Below are 17,602 nucleotides of genomic sequence, written 5' to 3'. Positions count from 1 at the left end.
ATACAGCGTTTGTATGTCTTTAAGCTAAAAAAAAATGCGATAGGTTTATTTCCTTGAAGGGAGAGAGGAAAAAAGTAATCTCAGATTACAATGAAGTCATGGACTATATTTTTAAAGAACCTCTTGGCATTTCAGTATATCGGTAATCAAAATTGAGGCCAAACTTAAAGAAGAACTTATCACTCAATACGCACTATAAAAACCTAAGTGGTTTTGAGAGCCTGGCCACTTGTGTTTTGGAGGTAAAAATCTCTTGAAAACTTGTCCTTCCCTATGGAAAGAGTCTGATCTTACCTCATCCAGATCATCATCTGGGGTTGCTGGTGTTCTGTCTGTTCTATATGAGGCCACAGAGGATGTTTCAGAATCCATGGAATCATCATCGTACCCAAAAACTGTATCCACCACGTGCCTCTAAAGAAGGGAAAACATGATTTCTGAATCTCCAGGTAGCATTAGTTTCTGATGTGGGGGGAGGTTATTTCAAAATCACATTGCTTGTTACTTAAAGCAAGACACAAAAAAAGAACAATGGGCTACGCCTACAATTACCACCTCCAAACAAACCCAAAGGGAAACATATTGACGATTAGGTCTTGTGCTGGTGGAGAATGAGTTTGCCGATAATTTTTTCTAAGCTGAGGATCTGGCTCAGTCTAAAACTTGGAAAACATAATGGGAGCAGCTACATGCTAGAAGAGAAGTCTCTGCCCTTGCAGGAAGGCAGAAGAATTGTTCCTTAACCCCAAAGCTGTTCAGAAGACATCTATCAACATACAGACTGGTGTGCAAAGATAACACCATTCAGAGATGGCAGTGTGTGCAGAATAAGGAACTCTCCTTCTCTCTCAGATGCTGCTGATATTTTTAATACCTCAGTGCTTCTCTCACTGATATTGCTGTTGGAGTAAGTGAGCGAAAGTTATGCTAATACAAAACTAGCGTGAAGGAATTTTTATCTCATCCATCTCTCCAGTACTACAGTAACTGCCACATGTTGCAAGAGACTGCTCACACTACACAGTTTGGTTGTATGTCTGACAGCTCACTATCTCCAATCTCAGTAACTGAATTAAATCAAATGAAAGCTGTGAGTCATGTCATCTATGAAGGTATGGATGTTTGACCTTGCAGGCTTGGTTTCACAGTACAGATTTCAGCATTTAAATATTTGGTTTATGAATAATTCTGCAGACAAACTGATTGACGAGCATTTAAGATACGCTTCTGCTTTGCAACATTTTTCACTGTTGCTGACAGGTTACGATCTTCTAAACCTGGAATTCGAATCACACAAAAAGCATGTACCAAAGATGCCAATAACCTTTTGCATATATTATCTTTTTTTGTTCATATTTTTCCAAGTGAAGACAATAGCCATATTCTCCCATGTTACGATCTCTGGCTTAGAAATAAATTTGACTGATGAAAATACTTTTTAGACCTTGTCTCCCAATTGTGTCTGCTCTGTATTGCTTCAAAACCCATATAGAAACAATGCAATGACACATCGAGGATTTACTGGTCTGAAATTCTCTGTGTGTAGGAGAGCATTGCATTACTTGCACAGAATATGGATGATGTGCTAAGGGGTGTCTTTGGAGGAAAAAGAGACACCAAACTCTGTTTCCTACACAGTATTTCCGCTTTCTGGAGTTGGCATGTGGCTGTTGCAAAGTCATTCTTCACATCTAGCTGATAAAGGAGCTAGTTGAACCACTACTGACTACTCAGCTCTAAAATTGTTGTACATTATACCAGCTTTGGACTTGACCCAGTTCAGGGTAATACACAGGGTAGCCAAATGCCTGTGGAACTGAGCAGGAGAGAATGACACTCAATTTCTCAGGCAGAAACTTCCTCTTGAAGAATAACGATGCACAAGGATTTTGGTTTAGCCCGTGTGTGCTGTGAAAAATAGATAGCAGAGATAGATGGGAAGGTGTCTGGAAATGTAAATACATCTCAGCATAATATACCTTGAGACCAATATTATAGAAACCAGATGGAAGGGAGATTACTATTTTGGAGCAGAGGGAAAAACATCCCCATTTTGCTGAAAATAAAATAGGTACACACCCTTAACTGAATTTCAAAGTGGACTTAAAAAGCTCTCCCAAAGTAACTAAGGTGTTTATAAACCGGATCACTAAAGCAGATTGTTATAATCCACAAAGCTCTCTTTAATCAGATTGCTAGAGTGTGTTTTCTTGCAGAGCCTAATAGTATTTTTATAAGCTCAGAACAATTTTTCCTCTTACCTTAATTGGCTTTGAGCTTCTTTTATGCTTCCTGCGACGAATAAGTTTCTCCCTGTCCTGGAAAATAAGATTAAAAAGTTATACTCTCTTCTCTTGCTTACAGCTGTAGAAGGCCAAATCTATAAAGGAAATCAATCATTGGGCTTCTGCTGACTCTCTGTTCATATGTTCAAACAGGAATCTGATTCCAGGTGGGAGGATTCATATCCAAACCTGTACGTGTCAGTTGAAAACCACTTGAAGAAGGGAAGATGGGATATCTGAAAAAAAAACCACCCTTGTTGTGCAGTTGCCTTGACAGGCTGTCAAACAACAGGCGCTGATGGATTTCCTGTTAAAATCACTGGGAGGCCTGTTGCAGGGGACTGGTTTGGGCTTTGAACGAGGGGCTGTCTGCCTTCCTGCAGAGGAGAGGCTGCCTCTGTCTCAAATTAGATGATGGTAGTGTTGATCTCACCACTTCTAGCAATGATGTCTTAGAAGAGGCAACAGCCTGCTTTGCAGTCTCTTTTTCCTTCCCCTCAAGATCATAACGCAAAGTCAGCTGAAAAAGGCATTGTCAGAACTAAATGACAGAAGATCTAGTGAACCATGGTCTAGCAGCACACGCTTTTCCAGCACACGATAATCGCACTGTGTGCCTGCCTCTTGTTAAGGAAATTTTTTAATGGTAGCTTAGTTATAATGATAAAACAGCTTGGCACCACCCTGCCTTCCGAACACATAGTATCTTCCCAAGCTCTGTGGTTCTTAATCTGCATTCACTTGTAGAGCTCAACTCACATACAAGAGTTGTACTTCTGAGTTGTAGGGCCTGCTGCCCCCCTAGTAATTCAGTTAAACCATACACATGCATACCTCCATCTAAAAATCTGCAGGTGTTAAAAGTAAGATAAGATATTAACCCTCAGACCGTTAGTTATAAGAAAAAATATTATCAGTGGTGAACTGTACACAGGAATCATTCCTAATTTCCTGGTGCTCTGGACATACCCTTGTTAACTCATCAATTATGTTCTGTTGTTCTATGACCTGAAGCTTCAAGAATTCAGTTTCTTGTTCCTCATTAGCCTGATCCAGGTCGTTGAGAGATCTTAATTTCTTTAGAGGAGGATGTGATGTCATTTTTTCTCTCTGTGGTAAGAAGAAGAAACACATAAAATAAGATCCTGCAATTAAAAGGCAAAAAGACCACCTTTCAGTTAAAAATTAGACATTATCTTTCATTTAAACTGTACAGCCTTTTAAATACACTTCCACTGATGGCTAATCCATGCAGATTCCCACATCCCTTCTCTTTGCTGTGGGAGAGCCCAAGGGGCTGTGATCTGTCCTACCACAGCTGTGGAAGAAGGATTCTGACCTGTGACACCTGCGATAAGTTTATCTGTCTTCTGGGCATGGGTGAACTGCAGAGTCTTAAAGCGGATTAACCTTGTAACACTAAAGTCTTTTTTCTATAAGACAAGAAAGTGAATCTGATCATCTCATCCTAATCAGCAGGAAAGCTGCATCAGCCAGCTCAAGATGAAGGCAGAGACAAGACACACAAACACGCTTAGCGGGGGAAGTCGTCTCAGCCTGCCAGTTTACATCTGTTTACACCTCCTTTTTTCATTAATGCCAAAGCAACATCAGTCCATGTGCAGGGACTGGATTCTGACTGATACTCAGGGCAATTCCATTTGAAGGATATACAGACATTAACTGCTTCGACCCCGCTTCATATAGCCCTGATACTTGAAATTTATAACCCTAGCCAAATTTATTACACCACCATTCTCCCTTTCCCATATCCATCTACCATGCATATCTTTTATGGAAAGATTGTATGTGCTCAGTGGCAGACGAGAACTTTTCTTTGCCATCATCAGCTCTAACAAGAACATGCACATTCAAAGATGAACATCACGCTGGCTGAAAACATCACTCTTAGCAGCTTCCTTTTTGAATGCCAGATGCAAAATAACACAGTGGGATATGACTCAATTATACTATTTTTGTTTTCTTTCTTTTTTTTTAAACAATTAAAACTCAATATTCTAATTTTGGGGATAGTATTAAAAACTGTGATTATGCATTCACTTAAATATATTGCATGTGTATGCATAATACACAATGTTATAGTATGTAAGTCTATTATATACAGATCGAAGCATGCCTATATCTTATCAACAGTATTACACACAGTATACAACACATTTTCTCTATGTATATATATGCATACACTATGCAGATGTGGCCACCATAACAGACATAGATGATACAGTAATCCTCATTTTGCTCTTCAGTACCAACCATTTCTATATTTTCTTTAGTGACTGCTTTGAATTTATCTTCCATGCGCTGCAAAGACTGCATAAGTTCATCATTTCTCTTCGTGAGGCACTTGTTCTTTTCCAGAAGAGGTTTACATTGTTTCTCAGCTTCTCGGACACGCTTCAACTAGATTGATAATAGCAATTAATAATTGTAAATAATCTAAATAAAAGATATTTTTCTCCATCCTTTGTTAGAACTATTTTGTTACTTCCATATTGGGCTACTGTCCCAGTAAAATGCCAGACAAAGTGATCTAATGGAACTGATGCTTACAGCTTCCATAACTTACTTTATCTATACATCTCAAAGCATAGTTCTGGATATCCATTTCCAAAAGCTGGCTTTATCTATGGAGAAAACTCAGACAGAGAGATGAAGCAACCCAGAATCAGGCAACTGCAAAGTGCTACAGAAGTCCAAAATGACCTGTGCTTTATCTGGAAGGAACCCACTGATTTTCTTACTAACAGACAGATTTGCACAGGTACCTACTCAATCTGGATCACAACAATAAGAACATAGTTCTAAGTCTGGTTTTTAATGCCACACGGTGAAATACTTGTGCAAGTGCACAATGAACTTTGTTTTAGTCAACATATCATGTAACATTTAAAAAACAAATCCTGTAAGATAGGAACGTATCTTAGGGCATGCTTGGAAGTTCCACTATTGGTACAACTAGAGTTTTAACCAAAATCTCTCCCTATGAAAAATTAGTTCCATCCAGTAATACTGAGTGTTTTATAGATATAATTTCTTTTTCTACGGGCGGACAAGGAAGATGGCATGCAGCTGTGGAAAGATCATCTTTGTGCTCAGATGATCTGTCTAACAAAGGCACTGTCCCGGTTTTGTATTACTGTTCGTCACATGGTTCCTGCCCCTTGCAGTTCTGCTGAGGAAAGGACTGCAAGAGTTTTCTGTAGCTATTAAAGACAGTTAACCACATTTGCTTACATCATCACATCATCTTACTAGGCTAAACTAACCCAGTGATTGTGTCTGAGGCAGGTTAACAAGTACCTGAATATCCCTTCTGCTAACAGAAAAGCTGGGGGCAGCTAGGAAGCGGTTACACCTTTGATCAGCACTGTTGTGGGCAAAAAAACCCACTTGTCCTCCCCCAAGAATGAAGTCAGTTGTTGCTAGTGTGAATGTATCTTAAAGTGTATGGTATTTCCAGCAGTACTCCTGGTCACATTTAACAAAATGTGTTCACTGTAGTCCCATTGTGCAAGATACAGCTTAGACACCTTTTAAATTTATTTTTTTTCCTTGTGAAAAAAATAGGCTGAATATTTAATGACATGCAACAGTTAATCAAGCTGACTCATCAGACTCCAAGCTATTCAGCAGCCCAGAAATTTGTGGGTTGAGAGCTTTTCATAACTGGAGAGAGACACATGAACATATTTGTAATTTGCAATCTTGATACGATACTATTTTGCAAATAATGCATTAAGAACATTGATGAGATGCAAGCCAGCTAAACTGATATGCAAGGAGTGTATTAGGACTCCTAGCTCCTAGGAATAAAAAAAAAAAAATAATGAAAAAAAAAATCAAGAGTTGAATTTCACCATCCTCATCCTTAATCACAGAAGTAGAAATATGGAGAGGTTAAAAAGCCAGAGTGCAGTCTTCAACACACAGGTATATCACTGCCTAGGAGTAAGTCAGGTAAAGGGATCGATTCACTGTTGTCCATTCTCCCTAGATACAATACTTAACTATTCTCAACTTGGTCAAATACTGGACTACAGGCATCACTTCATTTACAAGATAAGTCTCACCATACACTGCTGTACACTCAAAAGGTCAAGGAGGGAACATAAGCATTCATACAGAAACCTACAAGCCCTTCTGTCTCAACTTCTGTTGTGATTTTGTACTCATGTTACTTCAATTAAATTACTGTTTAATTCTAGGATAAAAAAAATCATCCTCAGCCTCCTGAGTGACTAGCCTGATGGATGGAAAAGGCATATTCATCTCTGGCTATCATCCTTGGATCCTCCTCTTTATGCCTTTCCCTACAGCTTCCGACCTCCTCTGTCCGTTAGTGCAAAGCTCACGCACCAGTTCATTTCGTTCATCAACAAGCAACGTGTTCCTGTCTTCTAGCTTCCGTATTGTGGCATTCAGCTCTGCTATCCTCTTCTGGTTTCTGCGCAAGTCCTGTTCATTGACAACAACATAATACAGTTACTGATTCTTTTCAAAATACATGATTGGGAAAAGAATCCTCAAAAACCCACACCAGTCAACTTAAGCTGTCACCATCAACAAGTTATACTTATGGATTTTTACAGTATTGAACATGCTGCCAAATATATATATATATTTGGAAGAAAGTATCTGGTTTGGGGGATACCTTGATTAAAAATTTTCATCTGTTTAAAAAAATAACGAGAAAACAATTTTTTTTATGACGGGGAAGAAAAAGCAAAAAGCTAAAATATTCTAATTTTTATTGCCTTTTCCTATACATTGCTTCTATATGCTGAGCCACTATGTCACGTGAAAAAGGAAGGACATCCCTTTCAGTATTCAATTGCATTTGCTTTATTATTCCTCATTTGTATATATGTAAATATGTGTATATACACACACACTTGTTATGTAAACATCATATTTAGTCACACAACCAGTGACTGCATGCTTTGTGAATGACAGTAAGGGTCATGTATATAAAGAATAAGACAGAGAAAGAGGAGGATCCCCTAAAAGTCCCGGACCCACCCCCAGCAGCCTTCTCCCTGCTCATCCTCCCAACTCAATCTGTTTTTGAGGATGCACCCTATCCAGGTAGTTATGTTCATGGAATGATTCTTTAAAAGAGGCACTAATTATTTAAGATGTTTTATGTTTGTAAATAGAGCAACTGAGGAAACAGCCTTACAAAGCTTTGTCCCACTAGCATTCTCTCTGAAGAATCTATGGACATAACTTCTCTGTAGTAAATAAGAATGTTTTCTCAGGGCCTGAGAAAATATTTAAGCAAAAGAAACAAAGCCATGTTTCTTTTTGCAGGGGGCCAGTAAAACCTGCGTACTGGGCTGCTGCAGTGCTCCGAACCATCTCCAGCCCTTCCTGGGATCTCTCTCTTGGGACTACTCATGTTACACTCTGCCTCCTTCACCAAGAAGAGCTGTTCATCCAGAGCTTCCTTCTGCAGCTGCAGCTTCTGCACGTAGCCTGTTTGTGTCTCCAGTTCTTTCTCCAAGGAAAATATGATCCTGTCTTTAGCTTTGATCTCGTCCATCTGAATGAGAGAAACACCAGAACAACAATATTACTGTGTAAAGGCAACAGCATTTTAGCCTTCTCCAATCTAGTAGTATATTATTTACTTAATAGCAGTGTTCACCCCTTAAATCTGCCGTATCATACTGCACCAGGCTTGGAAAACAATACGCTTTGAGGCTTTGGCCATAACCGTACATTGGCACAGTAGCAGATTCACCAGCCTCACAGAGCAAAGCCCAGGAACTGAGCATGGTGCGAGGTGTTAATGGATAACTAGATGAAGAGTTCAGGTTTTCACATTGCATTTTGGTCAGTTATGTATACTGATGAAAAATAAGTATAAACTCTGACAAACCCAAAGAAGTTTAGACTAGCTCCTGCTCATGTAAGTGGAGCTACATAGCTGAGACAGTAGAGGTTACGGTCCGATCCTCACAAACAGATCTGTGCAGAGCAGTATTTCTTAAAGCTGATTGCTGCGTTATTAATCTTCTGCTGAGTGCAGTCTCAAGGCCATTCATTTTATTGTTACTTCATTTCTGCCTAATATCCCAGGACTATCCAAGACAAAACGAAGTGCCTCTTACTTCACCGCACAGCAACTTTAAGAATGATGGCTGAGAGGAAAATTTTAGACTAAAACTTAGAATAAGATCAGCCCATACAAGCCCTGCAACCATGAAAATGGGTACAAAAGCTGCTAACGCCATCAAGCTCTAGAAAATTTGGTGAACCAGAATTTGCAAATCACTCTGGCAAAATAAAAGTACTATTATCTGGGAACAATCTGAATCATTGTCTGAAAACAAAAATGCTATCTATGCTAAATTTTGTCTGAAGCTGCCAAAGATACTTTCTGGTCTTGCAGCTTTCTAGGCTTGCTGAAATCCTCCCCAAAGTATTTTTCAAATGAGTCAGGCTAGATTCTGATCTCCATTAACTAGATGTCACTTTGATGTAACTTCCTCCACTCTGATAGCAATACAATGGATTTGGAAACCACTTGTGTTTCAGATAAAAATAATTCTGGACTTGTTCAATGTTCTTTGGAAGTAAATAGCTTTCAAAAAGCCCTTCATCAGTTGCTAAAGATAAAATCATACGATACACAGGTGGAACCTGAGTTGATCTTAATGTTACTCAGTTTTATCCTGAATTTCACTCCAGTTCCTTTTTATATTAAAACCGTGAAAACAGATCCCCAGTTTCAGATGGGGAAAAAAAAAAAAAGTAATTTATCCTAATGGCTAAACAGAACTGCAAATGGGGATCAGTAACAAGAAGGGTCAAAATTCAGACGGCAGATATGAAGAATCCACCCCTACTAGATTGTACTACATTATCGAGCATTTTGGCAACACAAGAATATACCTCCAGTACAAAGACTCAGGGGGGGAGGGGGGAAGTAATAATAATTAAAAAAATAAATAAAAAATAATTCTAAATAATTCTTGACAGTTTAAATTATCATTTCTTTTACTTACCTGTCAAATCCTGAATTCCAGCTTTCAAGCCAAACTTTCCACCATTGCAAGCAGGTCCAGCTCCCCAGACGATCGGGAAACATGGCAACTTGCACCACTGCAGATGTGGGCCTCATTTTATTCACTTTCCCCAGTAATTACCGAAGGCTATGCCAAGACCAAACCAAAAGAGACCTCCCCTCCTGCCATGGTTTAATGCCCACAGGATACCATTGCAAGGGCCAGACAAACTAACAAACTGCAAGTGCAGATGCAAACACTCTTTCTCTAACACTTTGCATCGTACACATATTACCACCTCAGCAAGCCAAATCCTTACGGACTAGGCCAATCACTCTCTTACTTTAAGGTGTTAGCTGCTACCACAGTGGTTGCTCTAGCTGACTCACCATGACCTATTGACTGCTGAGAAATGACAATGAGAAGTTTTTAACACTTTTGCCAACCAAGGCACATTGCAGAGTTCTGTTATTCACAAAAGCTAAGAGGCACAAGAGGGAAATTCACTACACCATAAGAGAACACGTGAACAGTTTCGGTTACTGACCAGGCGGCGAATATCCCTTTCACTCTCCCATTTGATCTTGGAAATGGCTTCCTGGTGGGACTGATGCTCACTCCGAAGATCCCCCGCCTTGATCTTATCTGCTTGGATCATATTGTTAAGGGCCTCATCTACCTGCTTTTTGGCAGACTTCAGTTCAGTAATTTCCTGCAGAAGCTTAAGGCGCTCGGAATCGAACTGTTTTCTGGCCTCTTCACGAGCCTCAATAGTCAGCGCTGTCCTTACTTTATCGCTGCTCCCATCCCGCAGAGCACACAGCGCTGACTTGAGGCGCTGGATTTCACTGTCTCGGACTTTCACCATCCGCGTCATCTCCTGCTCATGTTGTTTGATGAGGTTCTCTCGCACAGCCTGCAGCTCCTTCATTTTCTCTTCATGGAGTTTGGCTTTTAGCTCTGTGATCTGCACAGTCTGCTTGCGCTGCTCCACCTCGCGGATACGCTTAGTTTCTTGAGTCTTCTCCCTTTCGAGTTTAGCAACCTACATTGAGATAAAATGAAAGTCACCTGCTACCAACATAATGTTATCAAAACAAGCCCACCTAGACACATAGCCATGTTAAATTGAGGAAGACCCTGCTGCAGACCCTAGATGATCCTCCACCCTCCTACAACAAAATATGAACCACCTTCTGGGGCGTTCACATAGATTTTGCAGTCTTTACTCAAGACAAAACAACCCTGTCTTCTCCAGGTATTTTGCCTCACGCAGTGACACTACACGTGCTTTCAATAGAAAATTAGAGGGCTCAGAAATAGCAAGGTTCCTACAACTTTCATGACCACGGGCAGTCAATCAGATGAGGGAAAAGTGTTTTCCTCTACATAATCACAGCTGAAGTAAGGTACAAGTCTGAAAGTCCAGTAAACTTTTCATCTTTTACAGATGTTCTTACCCATACAGAGAGCTTTAACAGACATTTGTAGTCACTTCTTAGACACATACCTACAGAAAAGCATGCTCTACTGGTTATTATGTTTACAGAACAGCTGGCTTTACTTAAAACACGTCCTTTGCTACTCTTCATTAACAGTTTTAGGAGTTCTTTGTCCATAGCTTTGGAATCAAAGTTACAGAGCAACCCACCAGTCCTCGGTACACTCACACTAATACACCTCTAGGTGCAACTTCATACCCCTGAGCAATTCCACAACAGAAACCCTTGTGACCTACACCAAAGGAAAGCAACGGATAAGGAATAGTTTCAGTTCAAAGCAAACTCTGCAGGTTTGTTATTTACAGTGAAAAAGCATGTGGTTTCAAAGATTGTAAGAACCTTCTTGTTAATTCCTTTTTTAATAAATGCCACAAAGAGTGAGCAAACTTTTCAGAACAAAAAACAGGGGGAAAAAACATCGATATGAATAAGCATAGTAGTAGGTCATCTGAAAGCCCTCCAAGAGACACTGGTGGTCTAGCCTACAGGCCTAATTGATTACTTGGAGACGATTTAGTGAAGGCAGAAAGTGCTATTGGCTATATGCAGAGCTGACTGACTTGTTTTTTTCCTTCCCTGCTATCCCCATCTTATTTCAGACATACCTTTCCCAAAATAAGCCATTAGAAGAGTTTGAAAGCATAATGCCTTTACTACATACATCACTTCTGAGAAGAAAGGCATACATAACCTTTGCTCCTCAACTCCCAAGTCCTTAGGACAGATTTTTGGTTTGCCTTCACTCCTTTTTCATTCTAGGTTCATCCTTGATTTTGAATACTCATGACTAAAAATGAGCCTGATGCCCTCTTTCTTTCCTGTAACACCTCTCTTCCTGTTCATTAAAAAGGGAGCTGAACACACTGCAAAACAAGGTGCAATTATTGCAAGTAATCCATTCTGGCATGACATAGAAAGATACATCTAAACTTTCAACAAAGTAGTTTGGGTATCCACAATGGCACAATGCAGACCCAGCCAGGGCATGAGTAAAACCCCAGCTGAGCTCTGGGATGCCTGGTTTTATGGCTATTAGTTTCCAGGCTGCCTAGTTTATTAAACTAAAACGTCATCAGATGTTAGGCTGACTTGTACCATTCTGATGGGAAGAATGGGAAAGTGAACGAGAGCCTTGCGGGAAAGACGTTATTATTACACTTGAAGTAACAGAAAAGAGACCTCTTCAATAAAAGACCACAATGGCCCAGAGGTTTCTATGCTCTTTGGATTCACTGGTAGAGTAAACTCAGTGCTATCAGAGACGGGAAAGGTCCAAAGATCCTATTTATTTGTCCCCTTTGTGAGATGAACGCTTTCTTAAAGCTCCTTTGGACATTGTGGGTGACCGCCCAGTTTGGCATCCTATTTCTAACCTCATTTTACAAATGGGCTTGTACCAAGATGTCAAATCTGAACCTGCTTATGTCTACGGAAAAAGGAGGAGAGTGCTAAAACCTTAATTCCAGATTAAAATAAAATTTTCAATGATGTCTGCTCCTCTCAATCCAAACTGCAGAACAATTCAGAAGTGTGATCTACTTCCTGAGACTGTATTTTTTACCCCCCCACTACTCCATGACGACAATGCCTTTAATACCCTGAGCACTCAGTCTGATTTAGTCACAAGAATGGACGAGAGCACCTATGGATGGGCATCCCGAGAGGTACTGAAGCACACAAGCAATTTCATTGTTTTGTTCATGTTCCACTCCCATCCTTTCCAGTGTGACTCAAGCACATTTAAATATATTTCAGATAAGATTTTTTTGGTTTTGTTTTCAAGACTTTCCTACTCTTGTAACTCTCATTATTTTGGGCCATCCTTGAAATGATGTCTAGTAACAAAAATCTGCACTGGCAACTTCTGCATTGGAATTCCATAGCTGCAGTGATAACAAAAGCAGCAAGACTCAGAATATAGTGGAAAGCATTACAGAAGCTCCCCGGGCCATCAGTTTTCTGGCAGCCAGCCTGTAGCTCCTTAAGAGAATAACTAAGCCTGCCTGTGTGCAACATGTGAACGCCAAAGCTTGCAGGGAAAACAAAAGAATCGAAAAACATTTTTGCTTTCCAAGACTGTCATCAACCATCTATGAAAGAAAAGGATGCAAAATGAGTCTGAAAAAGTGATGATGTCTGCTTTGTTGCAGTTTGCAAATCTTGTCTATTTTAAAAGGTAACAAATTAACGGCTATACATCTCACTGGTAGGTGAAGGGAGAATGCCCCCAGAGATTCTCAGAACATCAGATAGCACAGAACTGGCTACTCTTGTTTTCATTTAGCTTCTCCTAAATTATACAAACCAACTTTCACTATACTGACTAACAGTTGTCTGAGATTACCAGTATGATTAACCTTGCTATACTGGCATGAACATCTGTCCCTAAAAGAAATAAATAATGAAGAAGACCTCTTAGAGCCTGAAGGATTTGTGGTTATTCAGTTTTGGAAGCTAGAGGCAAGTCATTCTGGGTTAATTTGCCCAGGATATATGCTTATCTGTGAAGGAATCAAAAAGCCAGGTTGATGGACTTCAATTATATTCCATTTCAAAAAACAATATATCACTAGGCATCATTCTTTGAAAACGTGCTTGTCACCAGACTGCTGGTGGAGGATGCTTGGCTGCAGTTAGTACTGCCTCCAGTACACTCTATAAGAAGAATTTATTAAACAGACATTTGTTATCTATACTGCTCATGAATAACATACTGCTAAACCTGATGACTGCTTTCATCTCACCCATGTTCAGGGAACTTCAGCACCTACTATGTAAGGTTTTATTGCACAAAAGCTGTACTCTGACTATAAAACACAGACATGTTGTGCTTACAGCTAGAAGCATCTCTAAATGAAGAGGGAGCAACACTGTGGAGAGCATAAAGAACACTTCTTTGCAAAGCCACTTCAGCATCACCTGCAGGAAAATTGATGCTGCTTGCAAGGATTTTAATAGAACACAGGAAGGACACGGGCAGAGTAGGTGCAGAATAACAGGTCAGTATTTTATACTTGGATAACACGCAGCCCACTACCTTTTTACAGAATACAAAAGCTGTAGTAGTGTAAAGAGATATTATGTGTTTCGCAAGGGCTGCCCTAGCACAGACGATGCAGGAAATGAGTGTGAAAAGTTCAGCAGAAGATCTAGGCAAAAGCTGAAGCTGCAGCCCTAAGTTTGTACCAAAGGCTTCTAAATTATATGGGAGGCACCTCAAACCTCCACAGGTACAGTCTATACTGTCGGGCTGTGGCTATACCATGTGTGCATGATACTCAGCTGGCTTTAGACTAACTTTACATATCTGAGACTGTAACTCTGGCAGACTATTGGTACCTGAACAAACTTTAAACAATGCATACATACCTTAGTGCATACAATACACTTTGGCTGCACTGCAGATGGATTACAAAGGTTGACATGGATTGTCATGCAACACATTTAGGGAATACTTCACTCAACTTTGAAATAAGGGCATCTTGCTGAAATATCAGCCATTCAGAAAACAGCAACACCACATAATTTCTAAAAACTGAGCCGATAGGATGAAACCCACTAACTGGAGTATGGCCAAAGATGTTGCAAAAGACATATTGCTCCATTTGAGGACCAGAGGCTTCTTAAACTTTTACCTCAGTAAAAAGGAGTCTTTTCCATGGAAGCAACAGGACATCCACAGTAAGAAAGTGCTGTATGTGGGGAAAGAATCAGACCACTGTTCTAGGAAAGAGTTACATTGCATCTGTTGATTTCTGTGATACTATTTTTCCCATGTGTTTCTCTGCTTCAGCACAGACACTGTTATTTAAAACCAAACCCTCACTCACCTTAGATTTCTCCTGATGCAGCTCAATTTGAATGTCCGTTAGCTTGGTCCTGAGTTCCTCATTGGCAGCCTGTAGGGCAACAATCAGTGCCTCAGGCTTTTCGCCCTTGCTACGTCCTTTTTTTGACATGGTTTCTTATCAGCGAGAGTCCACTTGTTTAATTGTTTCAAATATGGACTGCCATCTTTTTCTGTTCCATTCAGTGCCAGTTAGTTCAGCACCTACTGCGCAAAATTCCTTAAGGTCCTGGACTCATCTGCTTTGGAAGCCCTGTGAGAAATAAGACATACTATTATTTGTCAGTGGACACTGCAGCATGACAGCTCACATGGTTACAGAACACAAGAGAGCTCACTTCTCCAAACACTGCAATCTTTGTCTGAAAACCTGCAAGGGAGATCCCAGCACAATCAGACTTCTGTATTTAAGTCTGGCGTACTAGTGGAGATTCCATATATGCCCTTTTCCTATTCTCAGAAAGGGGCACCGTGCAATGAAGATAGCAGTTTGTTTACCATAAGTATTAGTGCTGTTGAGAGAACAGGACTAAAAAAGACAGGTCATTTAATCCAAGCCTTGCAGTCTGAGGTAACCACAAAGCAGGCACTTTAGTCTCAAGGATCTACCAACAATATCTTCCTCTTATCCTTCCCAACCCTTGATCACCCCCACAAGCCTGTGCCAAACACAGAGACTTTCCACAACACATCTACAATTGCCAAGGAAGAGAGGGGAAGTGCCAAAGTCCTCACCAGCATTCTGGGTCTCAGTAGAGGCAGAGAACTAACAATATGCAAAAGCCTGTATTAGACTAGAAATTGTCCCCTTTGCCATTTCCAAGGGAATGCAAAAAAATTCCACCAATGGTTTCCATCAACTGAATTTTTTGGGGAAAATTCTGTCCTAAGACAAAGCGATACACATCAGCAAGATACGGAGATCAGGAAGCCAAGGTTTTTTCCATATCACCAAGAACATGAGTGTCCCTCTGTCCCATATACCTATTAGAGGGGGTTTGGTGCGTTTTTTTTGGGGGGGTGGGTGGGGTGATTTTGGGGTTTTTTTTTTAGCATTTGTCTTGGCTATTGGCACCGACTGACAGCCTCTGATAAGGAAGTATTCTGTCTACCCACAAAATAAATGTGGATTTAATAAGCTCCCTAGAAATTTCTGTGTCCATGTGTCTCAGCACTGAACAGGGTTTGAGATGGTGCCATGTTCACATTCACACAGTCACTCTGACATTCCTACATCATCTGCAAACCCTGCAGAAATGACACACATCCTTTGAGAAGATAGCAGAATCCTCAGCGAAGAATGTAATTGTAAACTGAACAAAGCAGATTCACTACTTCTTGCCATACTGATCCTACTATCCTGAAAACACTGTCCCGTATCAGCCAGGGCTTCCTACGCTGCTCCCAATTACAATGCCTCTGAAATCTTGACATTGTACTGTATACATGCAGCTACAAATGAGAGCAGGATCTGATACATATTTCCCACAGTGCCTCATATTCAATACTGGTAACAGAGGATCTAATCATGCTAGTTACACCAAGACTTTTTCACCAGCACTGAGCCTGCTGTGGATACAGATGATTGAGCAGGAAAATGGGCTTTCGAAAGCAGTGTAATAAAAATGGCTTGTTCTTCTTGTATACCATGTGACACAGCACATACAAATCTGATTTAGTGCTGGCTTGGAAAAAACGCAGGCCAGATGGGACAGAAATGGTCAAGAAAGAAGAAATCTTTAGCTGTCAATGCCAAATGAGTACTAATACATGAAGATTTGTTGGGTTGGAGCAAAGGATGACACTTTCACCAGGTTAACCATGTAAAGGATGGCTTTTGAGAAAGACAACAGTACATAAGCAAAGCAGGAAGGACAATAGATTAAAAAAAAAAAATCACAGGATATTATCTCCTACATAGGACAAATGCTTCTTTGCTGTGTCATTTAAGATCCTCAACCATCTGAGAGCAGGAAGCACTTTCAGAGACTCCTCTGGCGCGGAGGCCTCTTCAGCAGAGAGCAGAGAGCCTCTGAGCACATGCAGCAGCTCTCACTGGCGGGGGCTGCCCTCACCACTGGCCGGTTTCGATAGCCACTGCGGCTGACACGCAGCACCAAGGGCAGTTCGACTGTCACAGGCACATGCCACGACACACAGCAAGCCACAGTCGGGTCAACCTCCCAGAGGCACTTCATAAGAGATGAATGTTCTCACTCAGGAATGAGATACCTTAGATGTTTAGTCTTGAAAGAATAAAACCAGTTAGTTACAGATATCACCAGCCTGCAGATGAAACGCTGTGGTGCTACCCAAACAGCCGCTGCATACAGACAGTGCAGGCTGGAACAACAGCAAAAAAGCCCGCGTCAAACACCATGCACATTTGAGTTACGAAAGGAACACAGTAAAGTGAAAATCCAGCATGATGTGCAAAAAACACATTCTCAGTCTTCTACAAAAGTGTAATTTACACCCTAACAGATAATCAAACAGGCATTCATATTTTTCACTCTCCAGATGTAAAACACAGGTTTAGCATGTGTATGCAAAGTCATGCTAGGGGCAGCGGTGATATGCTGTAGAGCTCAGATAATAGAAACTTCTACTAATGCACCAGGGCCATATAGCCCAAATGCAGCTTGGATGCTATTTACCTGGGGAGTTCTTGTTATTACTTCTGCTGCCCCTTCCCAGACACGGAGTCAGCAGTCAGCCACAGCGCCAGTGTTGCTAGGCTTTTCCAGTTTTCCCTGAGAGAAATTTAGAAAGGCAATCAGGTAGGGATGGATTGGGGGAAAACATCCATCGAGAAAAGAAAAAGAAACTGAGGCAAGATTTCTGTTACCTGCAAGATGGGCCCCAGGAAACATTCCTGACAGTGGAAAATGCTTTAACAGAAACAGCGAAGTGTTTCTGAGCCTAGGAAAGGCACAG

At 40.7% G+C, this 17,602-nt stretch overlaps 1 protein-coding gene across 5 annotated transcripts in view; it reads right to left on the bottom strand.

Annotated features, from left to right (window-relative positions):
• The window catches only part of JAKMIP2 (janus kinase and microtubule interacting protein 2), a 64,250-nt gene that overhangs the window by 20,870 nt on the left and 25,778 nt on the right, over positions 1 to 17,602 (bottom strand). For 3 of the 5 annotated variants that reach the window (XM_074603890.1, XM_074603887.1, XM_074603888.1), the window contains exons 2-9: positions 14,649 to 14,918; positions 9,864 to 10,361; positions 7,639 to 7,848; positions 6,663 to 6,761; positions 4,560 to 4,706; positions 3,255 to 3,395; positions 2,262 to 2,318; positions 295 to 414 (exon numbers count right to left, since the gene is read on the bottom strand). In XM_074603890.1, coding sequence (XP_074459991.1) covers positions 295 to 414; positions 2,262 to 2,318; positions 3,255 to 3,395; positions 4,560 to 4,706; positions 6,663 to 6,761; positions 7,639 to 7,848; positions 9,864 to 10,361; positions 14,649 to 14,777 — 1,401 coding nt within the window. In that variant the 5' untranslated portion in view covers positions 14,778 to 14,918. Of the gene's footprint in view, positions 1 to 294; positions 415 to 2,261; positions 2,319 to 3,254; positions 3,396 to 4,559; positions 4,707 to 6,662; positions 6,762 to 7,638; positions 7,849 to 9,863; positions 10,362 to 14,648; positions 14,919 to 17,322; positions 17,419 to 17,602 lie in introns of all 5 variants that reach the window. The other 2 variants (XM_074603889.1, XM_074603891.1) reach the window with 2 other exon arrangements.

The sequence above is a fragment of the Larus michahellis genome, chromosome 11, assembly GCF_964199755.1.
Source record: "Larus michahellis chromosome 11, bLarMic1.1, whole genome shotgun sequence".
Classification (NCBI taxonomy): Eukaryota; Metazoa; Chordata; class Aves; order Charadriiformes; family Laridae; genus Larus; species Larus michahellis.
The sequence above is the reverse complement of the archived record's forward strand: the minus strand, read 5'-3'. Positions and strand labels throughout refer to the sequence as shown.